At 45.3% G+C, this 14,052-nt stretch overlaps 2 protein-coding genes across 5 annotated transcripts in view; one reads left to right on the top strand and one right to left on the bottom strand.

The window, feature by feature from the left end:
- The window catches only part of C6H2orf76 (chromosome 6 C2orf76 homolog), a 42,934-nt gene extending 41,101 nt beyond the window's left edge, over positions 1-1,833 (bottom strand). For 2 of the 4 annotated variants that reach the window (XM_075757141.1, XM_075757145.1), the window contains exon 1: positions 1,142-1,247. The gene's annotated coding sequence lies outside the window, so the exon portion shown is untranslated. Of the gene's footprint in view, positions 1-994; positions 1,048-1,141; positions 1,248-1,698 lie in introns of those variants that run through there. The other 2 variants (XM_075757143.1, XM_075757144.1) reach the window with 2 other exon arrangements.
- DBI (diazepam binding inhibitor, acyl-CoA binding protein) lies at positions 1,444-4,817 on the top strand. The gene is made up of 4 exons (XM_075757146.1): positions 1,444-1,597; positions 1,734-1,851; positions 3,688-3,750; positions 4,522-4,817. Exons 1-4 carry the CDS (start codon positions 1,589-1,591, stop codon positions 4,593-4,595), a joined length of 264 nt encoding a protein of 87 aa, XP_075613261.1. The 5' UTR covers positions 1,444-1,588; the 3' UTR covers positions 4,596-4,817.
- The last annotated feature ends 9,235 nt before the right edge of the window (positions 4,818-14,052 follow it).

Here is a 14,052-nt window from a genome sequence, read left to right as displayed (position 1 = left end):
TTAATTTATAAGAACAGGTCTCTAGAATGGTTCTACAAGGCTTACACTACTTTAACAAAGAGCAGAACCTACAATGGAATCACCACATCAACCCAAGGCCTTCTTCAAACAAGCCCGTGCATTGTTCCATTGGGTTCGTTCTTTCCACAGGAAAAGGAGCTATTTCCTACTTCGGCAATCTGCTCTATTTTTGGTGCTGAGTATTCCTCAACAACTTTGCCTTCTGGGTGGCTGCTGCAGCAATGAGCAAACAGCACAACCTCTGCATCTCCTACCCCTTAGCAGCCATTTCAATCACCACTTTCAGTCCCCCAAGGGGTTCCTTACCTATTCACCTGTTTGCAGAGAGATGCAGGGCATTTTTTTGGGGGGGGTGCCTTTTTTGTTGTGGGGGGAAAATATTGCAGCATCCCACCATCACGCAGGTACCCAGGTACCTCCCAGTCTTTGCTACATTTGTCCTAGCCATATCCTGGCAAAGGAAACCAGCAGTATTTTCTTCAAATGCCTTCTACAGAATGGGGACGCAGACCTTCCACATCACAAGGCAACTTGCTTTTACATCCCTTTGGTTAATAATTCACACAGCTCTAATTCCATTTTCATTGTAAATAAGCTGCGATACACAAATAGAAGATGCCAATCAAGAAAAGCATACTATGTACTTGAAAATAACCAGATTGATACTACACAGCAAAGATGGATATATTCTCGATGCTATTCCACGTGGGCTTGAGATCTGGAGGGAACAGTGAAGAAAAGCGGACAGCATACCAATCCTCTTTCTTCCGAGCAGCAGGGAAGAACATTGTAGGAATACAGACTCGGGAGCACGAACAATTAGAAATCGCCGATTTTCACACTGACCGTACAGACCCAACAGACTGATCCCACCTAGGGCTGGGACCAGGTACTACCCAGCGCCTCCTCAGAGGACAGCAGGGCAGATTCTCCTCAGGGCGCTGCGCGGATCAGAGGTGCTGACGGTCCGTACCTCTTGCGAGGAGGAACCTCCCCCGGGCCTGCCCGGCACCTGCCCGCCGGCAGCGCCCCTGGCCCCAGCGCATCTCCCTGAGGCCGAGCGCTCTCCCGCCCCCCGTCCCGCCCGAAAGGGACCGTTAACGGCCCTCAGCCTTATTACCGACTCCCCCGCCGACACTTCCGGGTCTGTCTCCTCGCCCAGCCTCACACAGCTCCACCAATCACGTCCTTTCGGTGCCACCCACCGCACCGAGGAATTGGCTGCGAGGCGACCTGTCTCCACCCCCTCCTCGCGCCTCCGAGTCGAGTGGGGCTGGGCGGGGCTCCAGGCGACCCCGCCCCCCGAGGCCCTCCCGCTAGGCAATGTCCGGGCTCAACCCTCATGCTAGCCAGCGCCGCGGCCCCTCCGAAGCCCGCCCATCCCGTGACGCCCTCGCATTGGCCCTTTGCCTGCTTTCTCCCCGCCCCCGGCAGGCGTCGATTGGCTCCATGTTGCCCGTGGCGCTGGGATTGGCCAGCGGGCGCTCTGGCGAGGGGTGAAGCGGCCGAGCGGCGGGGGTGGGGCGGCAGACGCTAGGGGGCTAGCATCACGTTAGAGGAGTTCGCCATGTCTGAGGTACGGGCTGTGCCGGGGGCGGGGGTTGTGAGGAACCGGGGGGGTGGTGGATATTTCCCTCTCTCCCGTCCGTTTGGTAGCGGCAGCCTGCGGGTACTTACCCTCGCCCTGCCCCGGGGTCTCCCTTCCCTTCTAGGCCGCGTTCCAGAAGGCCGCTGAGGAGGTGAAGCAGCTCAAGTCCCAGCCCACGGACCAGGAGATGCTCGACGTCTACAGTCACTACAAACAGGCCACGGTGGGCGACGTGAACACGGGTAGGTACCGCCTCGGCCCGGTGGTGGCTGGGCAGCGCCGCCCCGCGTCCCTCTCGGGGGCTCCGTGCCAGGGGCCCTGGCGGGCGGGGGCGATGCGGCTGCGGCCTGAGGCTGAGCTGGAGGCGCTTTGGGAAGCAAAACCTCTCCCCTTTTGTCTGCTTCGCTTCGTGCAATCCCGCGGTTTAGCGTAAATGACTCAGTACCGACTTGGCATGGATTTGCAGGCAAGCAGGCATAAGCTGACCCGATAAGGGTTTGTGCAACTTGTGGTTTTTAGATTAACCCAGTTGCAGTCATCTAAATCGTATAGCAACGGTCTGAGAATCCTTTTTGTTAGCTTTGTGCAAATATTGGGTTTGGGATTTTTGGAGACTTCTGTCAGTAAGTAGGTGCCTAGGTCAAGGGATACTGCTTCAATATAAGCACTTCTCAGTTAAACAGATAAGGCAAACTATACAAGTGTGGAATTGCACTATTTGAAGGGGTGTAGTTTGTTTCAATTGGATTGGCTACTAAAAATATAATTGGAAAGCAAAAATAGAAGAAAATGACATAGATGTGTGTAATAGGAGAAACTCTTATAGAAGCTGCAATTAAATATCGTATCTTGAAAGGGCTGTAGCAGAAATATCTCTGCAGGTAGGCTGTGCAAAATCTTTCCTGCTACTTCTGTCACTGGCAGTTCAGGAATAACGTTTAGAATGAAGCCTGTCTCTATTGACCTTGTGAAACACTTCAGTAACTATAATTAGAAAGGAAAAAGGTCATTTGTTTGCAGCACTGGCCTCCTGACCCAGTTGCTGGTGAAGTTTATTGGGTGTTGCTTGAATTCGAAGCTGGCAGTGAAGTGTACAGGAAGTGGTAAGTATGGGCACTTGCAATCTCTTTTTCCCAAGATGAGCAGCATGGAGGGAGAAAAGAACTGACTTTTAAGATATGATCCTTTTGGTGTCACTGGACCTTAGCATTATTAATGTTTACCAAGGTGAAATGATGCTATAAAACTGTTAATACACCAACATTTCTGCATGTTGCTGCATTCTTGTGAAGCTGAGCTAACGGGAATTGGCTAGAAAAGCAATCCGTTTAAGGGTGAGCTAATATAGGGTTTTGTTGGAGTGGAGCTGCCAACTAGCTCTGCAGGTCACATTGCTGTGTGAGTGACACAAGGGTGGCTAATGTACAGGCTACTGTCCAGTTCCATTTGTTAATCCCAAGAACTGTCTTTAGGGAGACAGAGAGGAAGTGAAACCGCAGAGAGTACTTTATGTGAAGAATAACCATATGCACATCCATATCTCATTCATTTCTTCTATTTGACCATGGCATAGCCTGCAATGAAGTGAATTAGAATTCGGAGCTTATACCCCGAGATGACAGAACAAATAAAGAGCTATGTTAGAAACACACTATTAACTTGATGGTAATGAGTTCTAGGCTGTGTGCTACTCGCTTGTTTTCATGTACTGGTGTGTAATGGACCTTAGGGCATTTCTGCTTTACTGTAGAGCTGACGTTCTTTAATCGGATAGCTGTCATGTGGCAGCAGTCTCTTCAGAAAGTATGATGAAATCAAATCATGCTATTTGGTGCTCCTCTGTTCAAATGCTGCTGTCTTAAGGGAACTTGACAGAGAATATCTCTTTTGCCACCAGTAGTGATCCAACAGGCTCCCTTGAGGTGGTTTCCTGACTACAGGTTAGTAAGTAATAGCTGCAAAGATGAACCATTGTATTTTATCATAGTTAAGAGCTAAATAGCCTTCAGGAAAGGAGTAGATATTACCTACACCCAGACCATACAAACTAATTCTGCTGCTTATCCTGTCTCTCTCAGACCGCCCTGGTATGCTGGACTTCAAAGGCAAAGCAAAGTGGGATGCCTGGAATGCATTGAAAGGTAAGTATCTGCTTAAAAGCTAAAAATTAATAAATAAAACTACAGGCAAACTGGTCAGAAAGTGTATGTGGTTCAGCAAGAAATAAAATTGTGTTGCCTTATAAGACAAGAGTTCTAGAAGTTAGGAATGCCACAATAGTAAACTCTTACTTTTGATTACCTCTGCAAGGCAGAAGTAATCCTGAAAAATGTAGCCTGTGTGAAAGGGAATTAAGGTGCCAAGTGCCCAACGAGCCCAAGATGTTGCACAAAGGAGAACTGTAGCAGCAGCAGAAACCTAGATCTCTGTTTTCCAGGTCCTGCCTGGTGCCCCAGAGACTGAGCTCTCCCTCCAGTTGTTGTGCTTCTATTAAAGCTTTCCTAACTGGAAGATGCAGCTGGGCTCTCTGCTCTAAATGAGGAGCCAAACAAGTGGTCTAATCTAAGGAAAATGGGATTTTTCTGGTGTTTTAAGGAGCCAGCGCTACATCTAAAGGCAATCTAAGTGGATTGAATGGCTGTCCTGTAACAACTGTGAATGACCTTAATAAACTAATACACTGCTTAGTTGCTGTCTATACAAATGTAACTCTACTTTGAAACACTGTTTTCTCATGACTGCTGAACTTGTTTGTTTGAAACTTTAATGCTAGAGTCGCAGCCAAGTGGCCTTAGCTTCTTTGCTCTTTGGTAGCATGCTGCTACATGCTATAGCAAGGAATTGTGACTTGCATGTAAAAGGTATCTTAATCTGTAAAAGGTATCCGACTGCTCCTGTGTTCTGTCTTTCAGGAGTGTCCAAAGAAGACGCAATGAAAGCTTACATAGCAAAAGTGGAAGAACTAAAGGGCAAATATGGCATCTGAGGACTGGATATAGCAGCCACTTGCACACCTGAAACATGCCTTATTTCTAATACTGTGGAAGACTGGTTTCTGAAAATAATTTTAAATACTGAGTACATTGTAGTCAGTTCTCCTCATGCCTGTAGTTCAGGGGAAGTTGCGTACCTGCCTAATGTACTGACACCTTATAAATTCCTTCTGGGAACAAAATCTGGAACTCATTAAAGTGCATTTGGTACTTCAGCTGTTGTAGTGGTCATCCCTTAGAGATTATTCTGAGCTCATCCCTTAATTGCTGCGTTGCAGCTGTCAAACACTCCTCTGCAAGGCACAAGCCAACCCCTCCAGCAGCTGTGCCACTAGAGGGGGCTCGGTAATCTGTGTTTCCTGCAATGAGGACTTGTGCCCAAACCAAGTGATGGCTGTCTGATACTGCTTTGCCTCCTTTCTCATGTAGATAAATGGCAACCCACAAAAGCTGGACCACCACAAAGGTTGTGAGGAGGCTGGGTCTACTGCTGTGTGTACTAAGAACGAGGTGCTTGATATTTGTTGCCTGAGGCTTTCAGGGGCTTATTCAACAATTGTCTTTCATAAAACAGTTCTTGGAGATGTTATTCCCCACCAAGGTTAGGGTTCTGAAGAGAAGGCGAATACTCAGCAGCTGAGTGCAAAACCTTTCCTGTGAAAGAAAAGATTCTGCGGACAATGGTGTTGATGCCCTTGATACTGTAGTGCTGTAAATACAGAGTACTGGCGGTGCTGTGTACTGAGGCTGCAGTGAGGGGCCGGTTTGGTCTCCTGGTGCTGTCTGTTGGAGTTCCTGATGCTGGAAGGGGAGGCTTTGCTTTTAAAATGTGACACTGAACTATTCCAGCATAGAGCATATGAGAATGAAGTCACAGCCTTAAACAGGAATAAGGCATTCTAATTCTTGCTGTACTGGTTAGCATGTGAAGAGGTGAGGACTTCACATCAAACTGTCCTCAGATAAGCAATTGATTTATAGAAATACATGATGAAACCTATAATTACATATCTGTCTAGGCAAATACATAGTTCTGTACCAAGTTACACAGGCTTTGTGTGTATTTTCTTATGCCACTGGTAAGATATGGAAGTGACTTTTGCCTTGCGTGCTTTCAAGAATTTTAAATTTGCCTTTGCTACTTTTAACGAGGAATGCTCTTGGAGCTAGTTGTTCACTATTTAAAATGTGTTAGGACAACAAAAGGGTTTGTTTCCTGTTCTCATAAGGAAAAAGGTTGTTTATTCTCATTCTTCCCTGTTTTTCTGGGTAATATAAATATTTGGGGGTTTTACCTTCTCTTGTATCTTCTGTTAGTTATTTAAGATTGTGTTAATTGCATTCACCTTGCAAAGGAGGAGTAAGAGCAGATGTTCAGCATAAGAGATGATTTTAGCTCTTTGCCAGCCCTAAATTCCACAGCCAGCTCCATCTTCACAGCTGTGTTTTGTGAAGCTGGTTATTCTTGGAGGATTCTGCCAACTTGTAGCAGAATGTAACTTACACTGGCAAATGCTTCCACTTCTGCTCTTGTTTGCTGGAAGCTGATGTGCTGTGAGTGTGCCATGCTTTGCTAACGTGCTTTCTGTCAAAACAGGTGTGTTCAGAATTTTTAGTTGCTAAAGCAGTGGAGTTGGATTCTGTTGAAAGACTGGACTGGAAGTAACAAGTTCTGTATCCTAGTCCTTGTTTGGCTTTATTTTCCCTGAGAGACTTAACTGTTACAGTGCTGCTCTTCTTTCTTGTGCCTGTCTGGCACTAGGAGAAAGTTGCTTATCTCAGAGAGGGCTTGGCCAGGCTTTTATATGTTGCCATGTAATTAGAAATAATGCTGTTTGCCAGTCTGTACAAGTGACTGAGAACTCTACATTGGATGTCATTATTTGGGTACTTTATTTTTACAGTAGTAACATCATCTTCCTGCTTGCAGCTTCACTTGCCTTAGGAAAGTGTCATCAGTGGTCTTAGTGTTATTTAGCTTGCCCTCTGGCAATGAATCTACCCTCTGGCAGTGAATCTACCCTTTGGCAATCAAGGGTGCCTCTCAAGAGCAAGCTGAAAAAATTCAAGTTGTGGAAGTAAGAGACTGTACAAAAGGCACTAAGGCAGAAACAAGGGTACGGATGTCTGTGCACAGCGTCTGGTGAGAAGCAGCAACGCAGAAGTTGGCTGCGCAGCCAGTAACTGTGGGTACTGCCACTGCAGGGAGAGTGTTGAAAAAGATTGAACTGCGGGGGGGGCGGGGAGGGGGACGACACATGACTGGTGGTTTAGCAGCAGGATGAATGTCTGCAAATGCGCAGGATGTTGGGCTGTCTGAAAGTGTTGCTAACTTACAGACAGCATGGTGCTTGCTGATATGGAGTATGAGATTCCTGGGCTGCGTAATAACACTTCGGCAGTGGTGTTGCTAGGGCAATGGTGGTTTAAGGACATCTAAACCAGATTTGTAGATAGAGGTAATTGCTTTTATTAAACTAATAAAGTGATAAAAATGGACAACCGTTAAAGTATATAGCCTTGAGATTTGAAACAGAAGCAGCAACCCTCAGACCAAAATACAACTTCAGAACCATCGCTTTGTCTGCAGTAAGGCACTCTTGATGGAGGAACAGACACTTTTGATGCCTGGGCAGTGCTGCAAAACAGGGGATTGTTCTGACACCCGTTCAGGGAGTTGCTATTTCCTCTGTATTAGATCAAAGAAAGGCCAGCAACATCCTGATCCTTGCAGTGCCTGCAAAGGGGAAAAGACGTGCACTGAAACAAGCCCAGCGCGTAGGAGGTCAGAGGCCAGCTGGCACGCATGCACTCAGGTCTGGTTTGCTGAGTTTGCAAAGTGTGCAGGACGGAATCTGGACTTTGGATATGGCAATAATAAATGTTAACTTGCGTCTGTGATAAGACAGTGTTCCTCCTATCGCACTTCTACTATTAGTTCTTGCACAGAGAAACTAGTTGATTGGTACCCAGTGCAATTAGAGATAAGCTGTAAAGGGGATGATGTTTTCCTTGGTGGTTTTTTTTCTTGTGGGCTTTGCTTGCTCTTACCAAACATACGTGAAGGTGCAACACTCCTAGCACAGATTTAACAAATCAGTATTGGTGTACTGCTTAAGGCCCGTGACAGATTTTTTTCAACCCTGTTAAGTTAAGCTTTCTAAAAGGCACTTGAGGCCAACTGCAACTGTGTTTGTCAAAATTCTTCAGTTCTCATCTGCAGTGGTCTTGTTTCACAATGCAAGTATTTTAACTTTTGAACTGATTTGACCCTGATGATACTGCTAAAAATAAATGACAATTGTATTTGCTGTTGTTTAAAATATTTGCTCTGTCCCCTGAATGTTCAAAGCAAACAATATTGGGCAATACCACTTTGGGGTGAGTGGGCATTGGCGGCATCTTGCGGGACCGATTATAAATTGGGGGAGACAAAAAAAAAAAGGCATTTTGGCTTGGATAGGTTTCTAAATACTACAGTTGTCACCCAAAAAGGATTATGTTGTTTTCCAAGTTGTCAAATCTGCTCAGAGATAAGTCAAGTTGCTATTACATAGACATAACATATTTGAGAGACACAGTAATAAACTCTGGAGTGTAGAAGTTGATAAAATAGACAAAAAGATAGAATGATTCATTTTTTTCCCCTACCCACAAGTATATAAGGTATCTTCAGGCTCGGATAACTGATCTGTAAATTACCCAATCTTAAGCTGCTTGTTTAAAGTGCAAATACCATCAATCCATTCTAGGTATGAGTCTGTCCTCATCGTGAATAAGATGAGCTTGTAGTTCCTCTGGAACCAGCATATCTGTGAAAGTTAAACACAACTTGGGTTATTCTAGAACAGGGATTTCATGTGGGGCTTGGCTGCGCTGATCTTTAACTTTCATTCCCATTTCTACTTGTGGCTGCTGGATTTCTGATTAGTCCCAGTACTACACACACATTTATTTTTCAAGGTCTGACCCTCTCAATGCTTGTTAGAGCTGATTCATCTCCTACAACTATCCCACCATCCAGTGTAGTTTTAGAGCAATCCTTTGCTATCTCAAGAATATCTGAAGATGTACAGAGTTGTTTCCAAAATAATTTAATATGTCTTGCCTCTAGTTTTTGAAAACCTTCCTATACTTTAGACTGTCTAGACTAATGGAGAAGCCATTTGAAAATACAGTATCATTAACAAGTAATGAGCATGGGCCAGGGAGAAACAGCTGGTCAAAATTCCTGGGGCTTATGAAAGAGGTGATATGAAAAAATGCCTGGAAGAGGAATCAGTGGCTCAATAAAACCCTTCTAATTTGTATGTTAGCAAGGGTTACTTTAGCTTTAAGTTCTGCCACTGCAATGAGTTCTTTATTGTTATATAAAAGAGCTCAAAGCCCTGGCATATTATATTTCTGGATGAGAGCTTGTTCTGTTTGCCAGCCCAGATTGCCTCGGGCAGGTGATTCTGCACGCTGGAAAGAATGAAAATGCTATTACTCGGCTAACACGGCCAGGGAGACACCTCGTTTGTCTCTACCAAAGGAGACAAAGCACTGACTTGTACCACGTTCCCCAAAAGGCTGAGGTTGTGGTATGTCATCTCCTCCTAACAACCACTGCTCATTTGAATACATTTGGAATCTGAAAGGTGCGCTTGTTGGTTTGAAATGCTTGGTATTTTTAAATCTGAGTATTTAGCTGCATTGATCTGAGTTTTTACTGAGAGAAGAAATGTAGATACAACAGCCGAGAGACTGAATAATATGATTTCCCCCAGCTTATGCAGTATTGAAATATGGACCCAAATTTTTCTAGTAGTACTAAAAGGGCTGAAGTTTTACTTTCTATATTGAATGTATAATTCAAAACACCAGTTTGTCACAATGGACATGCAAATAGTTTGAGGTATTGAGTAGTGTAACTACTGCCAGTGGTCCCTGAAAAGACAATTCAAAGCAGAACAAGCAAGCACCCAGCGTTTGGTCTCTGGAATGCAATGCTGAGGTAGGTCCAGAAACTGATCAGGAGTGAAAAAACAATTCTGTCCAGGATACAAAATGTATTTCTCTAAGCTTCTCCTTCTGCTTAGTCTCTTTTTGTTCTTGGAATGAGTTGGGGGTGGAGGGTAAAGTCTCTGTAATGGATCAGTGTATTATCCGCGTGGTTCTGACCCAGCTAGGAGTGCCTTAGGAGATGCAGTTTGATTCCGACGCGCAGTAGGATCCCAGACCTCGGTGGTGGGTGTTATCGCCATGTCCAGCAGCGAGCGCGAGAGCCTGGGGCTGCAGGGACACGTGGTAGCCCCAGGCTGGGCGAGCAGTCTGCCTTCCAGTGCCACCAGAGAGGCATCCAGGCGAGCAGCCTGCCTTCCAGTGCCACCAGAGAGGCATCCAGGCGAGCAGTCTGCCTTCCAGTGCCACCAGAGAGGCGTCCAGGCGAGCAGTCTGCCTTCCAGTGCCACCAGAGAGGCGTCCAGATGAGCAGCCTGCCTTCCAGTGCCACCAGAGAGGCGTCCAGACGAGCAGCCTGCCTTCCAGTGCCACCAGAGAGGTGTCCAGGCAGGAGGCAAAGTGAAACCATCTGGCCCGGGAGCTGTCTCCTCTTTACATGCTTAACTGCGTCTCTTTTACATGCTAGGATGAGGCTGCCTGCTTGGCTGCAGTAACCTGCAGCGATGGGAGGAAAAGCGTGAGCTAAAGTAGTTGTGACAAGGGGCTGGTCCGAGCTCTACGGGCCTTGGTACAACCAAAACCCCCTTATGTTACACGCACTGCCTGGGGCACTAGTCACTGAGGATGACCGTGCCTCTGTTCCCAGAAGCCGCCGGTCGAGCAGCTTGCCAGCAACTTGCTACCGTTTTGCCCCATTCTAGAAGCTCTGTTTCAGCCCAGCTAGGTTGAACCCAGCCTGAGCTGAATGCAGCTTCTTCAGTTTGGATTTTCAACCTACTGCCAGGAAAAGGGAAAAAAAAAAAAAAAGAAAAAAGCAAACCAACCCAACAAACTGCAAAAGAACGGTGACACAAGACAGCTAGCCTCTTCCTTCTTCCTCATGAAATTTTCTACATGCTCACTTTCTGGAGAAGGTACAAATAAAACCATTTTGCCCCTTGTACAGACCTTGGGTACATCCCAAAGTCTCAGTCTGCAAGATATTGAAGATCTATTTGTTTCCAAGATCAGGTCAACTTCTGTCTGAAAAGACACCTTGAAATAGGGATGTGATAAAAACAAGGATTTAAATGCCTAGCCAGATCAGTTGCTAAGCCAAGAATTAAAGATGTGATCAGAAATGGTTTTATTCAGCAGATAAATGCATTTACAGAAGTAACCAACTTCAAGATTAGACGAATTTTGATGATGGACTCAGTCGCTTGTGTTCTGCATTACCTTGAAGTGAAATACTTCATCAGGTAACTGTTCCCTGAGCCCTGGTGACGCTCAGAATTCAGTCCTGACCCTTCTCCAGGCTTCTGCAGGACAAAAGCTGGAACAAATTCTTCAGTGTTAAACTTCTCGTGGTTTTAAATGAACCAGATGAAACTATTCCCATGTTTTACAACAGTGTCTGGTAATTTCCATTATTTATGAACACATTTCCCTGAAAACTTTCTCTCCAGGGATAGGATGTGAAATGCCCACTTAAACAATAGAGAAAACAAAATAATGAAACTGGCAATATACCAAGAACTCTGAATTAACACAGCTGAAACAAAAATACATCTGAAGTGCTTTAAAGGTCATTTACTGTGTTGTTAGGATGTAGGTAACATATTTTTTCAGGCAAAAAACCCTCAACTTATTTTTCCTTTTAAAGTATTGAGCTCATTATTGTGAAACACTGTTTTCACATACAATTTTCCAAAATAATCTTGAGGCATTTTTCCACAATTTGTCTTTTCTTCAATAAACTTAGTTATTTTATCTTGGAAAGATGGAAAATATATTTAGCTTGTTTTGCTATGAGATAGTGAAGATAAACTCATTTTTCCATCTGAAAAAGGTGCACGGTTCTAGCAGACTTTGTAATACCAGAAGGTATCTCCAGCCATGCAACAGCAGAAACAAAGAGCTCATAAACTGTTAGTAACTGTTCTGTTAACACAACTGTTACGATTGCCCTCCCCTCAGTGACTTCAGTAAAGGGTAAATCTGCAAATGCCGATTCAATTCTGATATTAGTAACGGGTCAAGTTTTTGGTTAGTTTTGGGGTTTTTTTTGTTTCGTTGTTTTGTTTTTTAATTTGGGGAAACTAAATTAAGTACAAAACATTAAACTGATTTTGTGTTTGCAGCAAAAGTACCATCCCCAAACCATCCTTTTCCTCAATGAACCAGCTTGGCAGATAACCATATATCTACTAAAGGATCCAAGTGTGACAGGGAGCAATTTTGGTCTCAAAAGTAACTGCTTTAAGTTCCTCATTCTACAAAGCTCTTTATGCACATGTATACTCACGTGAGCCTTACCACAGGCTTTTACAGAAAAATGATCTTGTTCAGCAAGATACACCTCACTTTTTTTTTTTTTTAAATTGCTGAAGTCATTAGGATGACTCACATGTTTCAAAGGCAGATCTATGCATAATTTTGCTAATTGGGGCCCAAATTGCCTAATGCTTTGCAGGATTAAGCCTATGTTACAGAAAGTGTAAGACACGTGAGGTTCTTCCCAGATAAGAGTTGGTGTATTTTGTCTGGCCCGAGCCTGCATTTGCTCAGCACAGTTACGTGCAGGCAGCGTTTGTTCAGTTCACGCAGCAAATGAGACAACAAGACCTGCTTGTGCTTTTTGAACCAAAAATACTTACTGTTAAATTTGGAACTTAGAAGTGGAAGGGTGTAGCAGCAAATGCATCTGATCAGTCTGAACACGGTGATACAGAAGTGCTGTTTAACCTGTGGAATAAATAGCCCAGGATGTTCATAAAACACCTGATCTATCATCCGATGAACCTCAAATGAAAGGGAAGTGGCAAGCATCAAGTTACCTAGCCTGGATAACATGTTCAGAAAATAAAAAATATTGCAGACCACAAACCCACAAAAGAAGTTTTAACAATAGACCTTCCAAAAATTTGCCGTGTTGCAAAAAGTGGAAAATCCCAATTTGGTGTTTGATAGAAATATAATCTAATAATGTATGCAACTTTGAAGAGAATCAGTTAAACAAAAGATTTTGCAGGAAGAGAGAGAAAAGTCAGATTTTATCATTAAAATGTGAAGAAAGAAGACTGAAGTAAACATTGTTTAGAACACTCACTAAAAATAGTGTTACACAAAACACCCTCAGCCAAACCGTAGCAGATGTAGATACATATGTGTTTTTAGAGGAAACAGAAAGCCCTCGTAAAACCATGTAGAGATTAAAATAATGAGACAATCTGTACAGACAACTGATTTGTTCAGAAATAGAAGCTAGAAGAAGGGTAAAGTTATGGTAACTTCTACCATGCCGTGTTGGAGAAGGAGATCCTTCCAACTCCTTTCAGCTAGAAAGGGAATGGTTGAATTCTGACCCTGGGTACGTACGAGGAGGCCCAGAACAACGACTGACTCATGAGTCCGTCCACCGGAGCCTGTGAAGTCACTGCAGACCTCTCCGCTGGAATCAAAATTAGAATTTGGCAGTAAAACAAGAGTTTCTGATGACACAGCAAAACCCAACTTCCTTGGGCTTTTTTTTTAAAAGCTGTTTCTGACCAAAAAGAAAAAAAGAAAAAGAAAAAAAGTAAAGCAATCGGTAATTCATTAGAGGATCGCAAAACATGAATGAGAAAAAGAGCAAGGGCATAAAACTTTATGAGCAGAGATATTTTGCTGACGGTACAGGTCGAAAGAGATACATGAGGTTAAGTACGCCGGTAACAGATAAGAGCGCGCACACAGCCCAAGGTGAGAGGCCGTAATCACAGCGGGCAAGGAGGAGAGACGTGTCCGAGTGGCTTCGGAGACAAACACCAGGAGTGGACACCCCTGGGCAGCTGCAGGGGAAGGGCAGGACGGGGCCGTTGCGGTGTCCTGTGGCTGGCTATCGCTGTGCGCAGCACTGCAACCCCAGGAACGGTTCCCGGAGTAGTGCACAGGGACTCCTTTGCGACACGGTTCTGGTGAAGTGCAATACCCGCCTCACAAAGGGCCCCGTGGATGGGCAAGCAGGTCTGGGGGTCGTTGCCCGTCCCACGAAGGCCTGGCACCGGGGCCGTAAACGCTGCCTCGAGAAGGAAGCGTCGAGCTCTCCGGCAGCCGGCGATACGCGGGCACACGGGGAGGGAGTGAGGCTGCGGGACGGCGGGAGGAGCCGCTGCCGCCCGGGACACCTTCTCCCGGGACGGCCGTGCATGGCCAAGCCAATGCCCCAGGCCGGGCAGCGCTGCCTTTCCCCGCTATGCCGGGCCAGAGGGGAGGAGCGGCGCGGCGCGGCCCGGCCCGGCTCGGTTCGGTTCGGCCCGGCTCGGC

Source organism: Balearica regulorum, chromosome 6 (genome assembly GCF_011004875.1).
Source record: "Balearica regulorum gibbericeps isolate bBalReg1 chromosome 6, bBalReg1.pri, whole genome shotgun sequence".
Classification (NCBI taxonomy): Eukaryota; Metazoa; Chordata; class Aves; order Gruiformes; family Gruidae; genus Balearica; species Balearica regulorum.
This window is presented reverse-complemented; position numbering and strand designations above follow the sequence as displayed.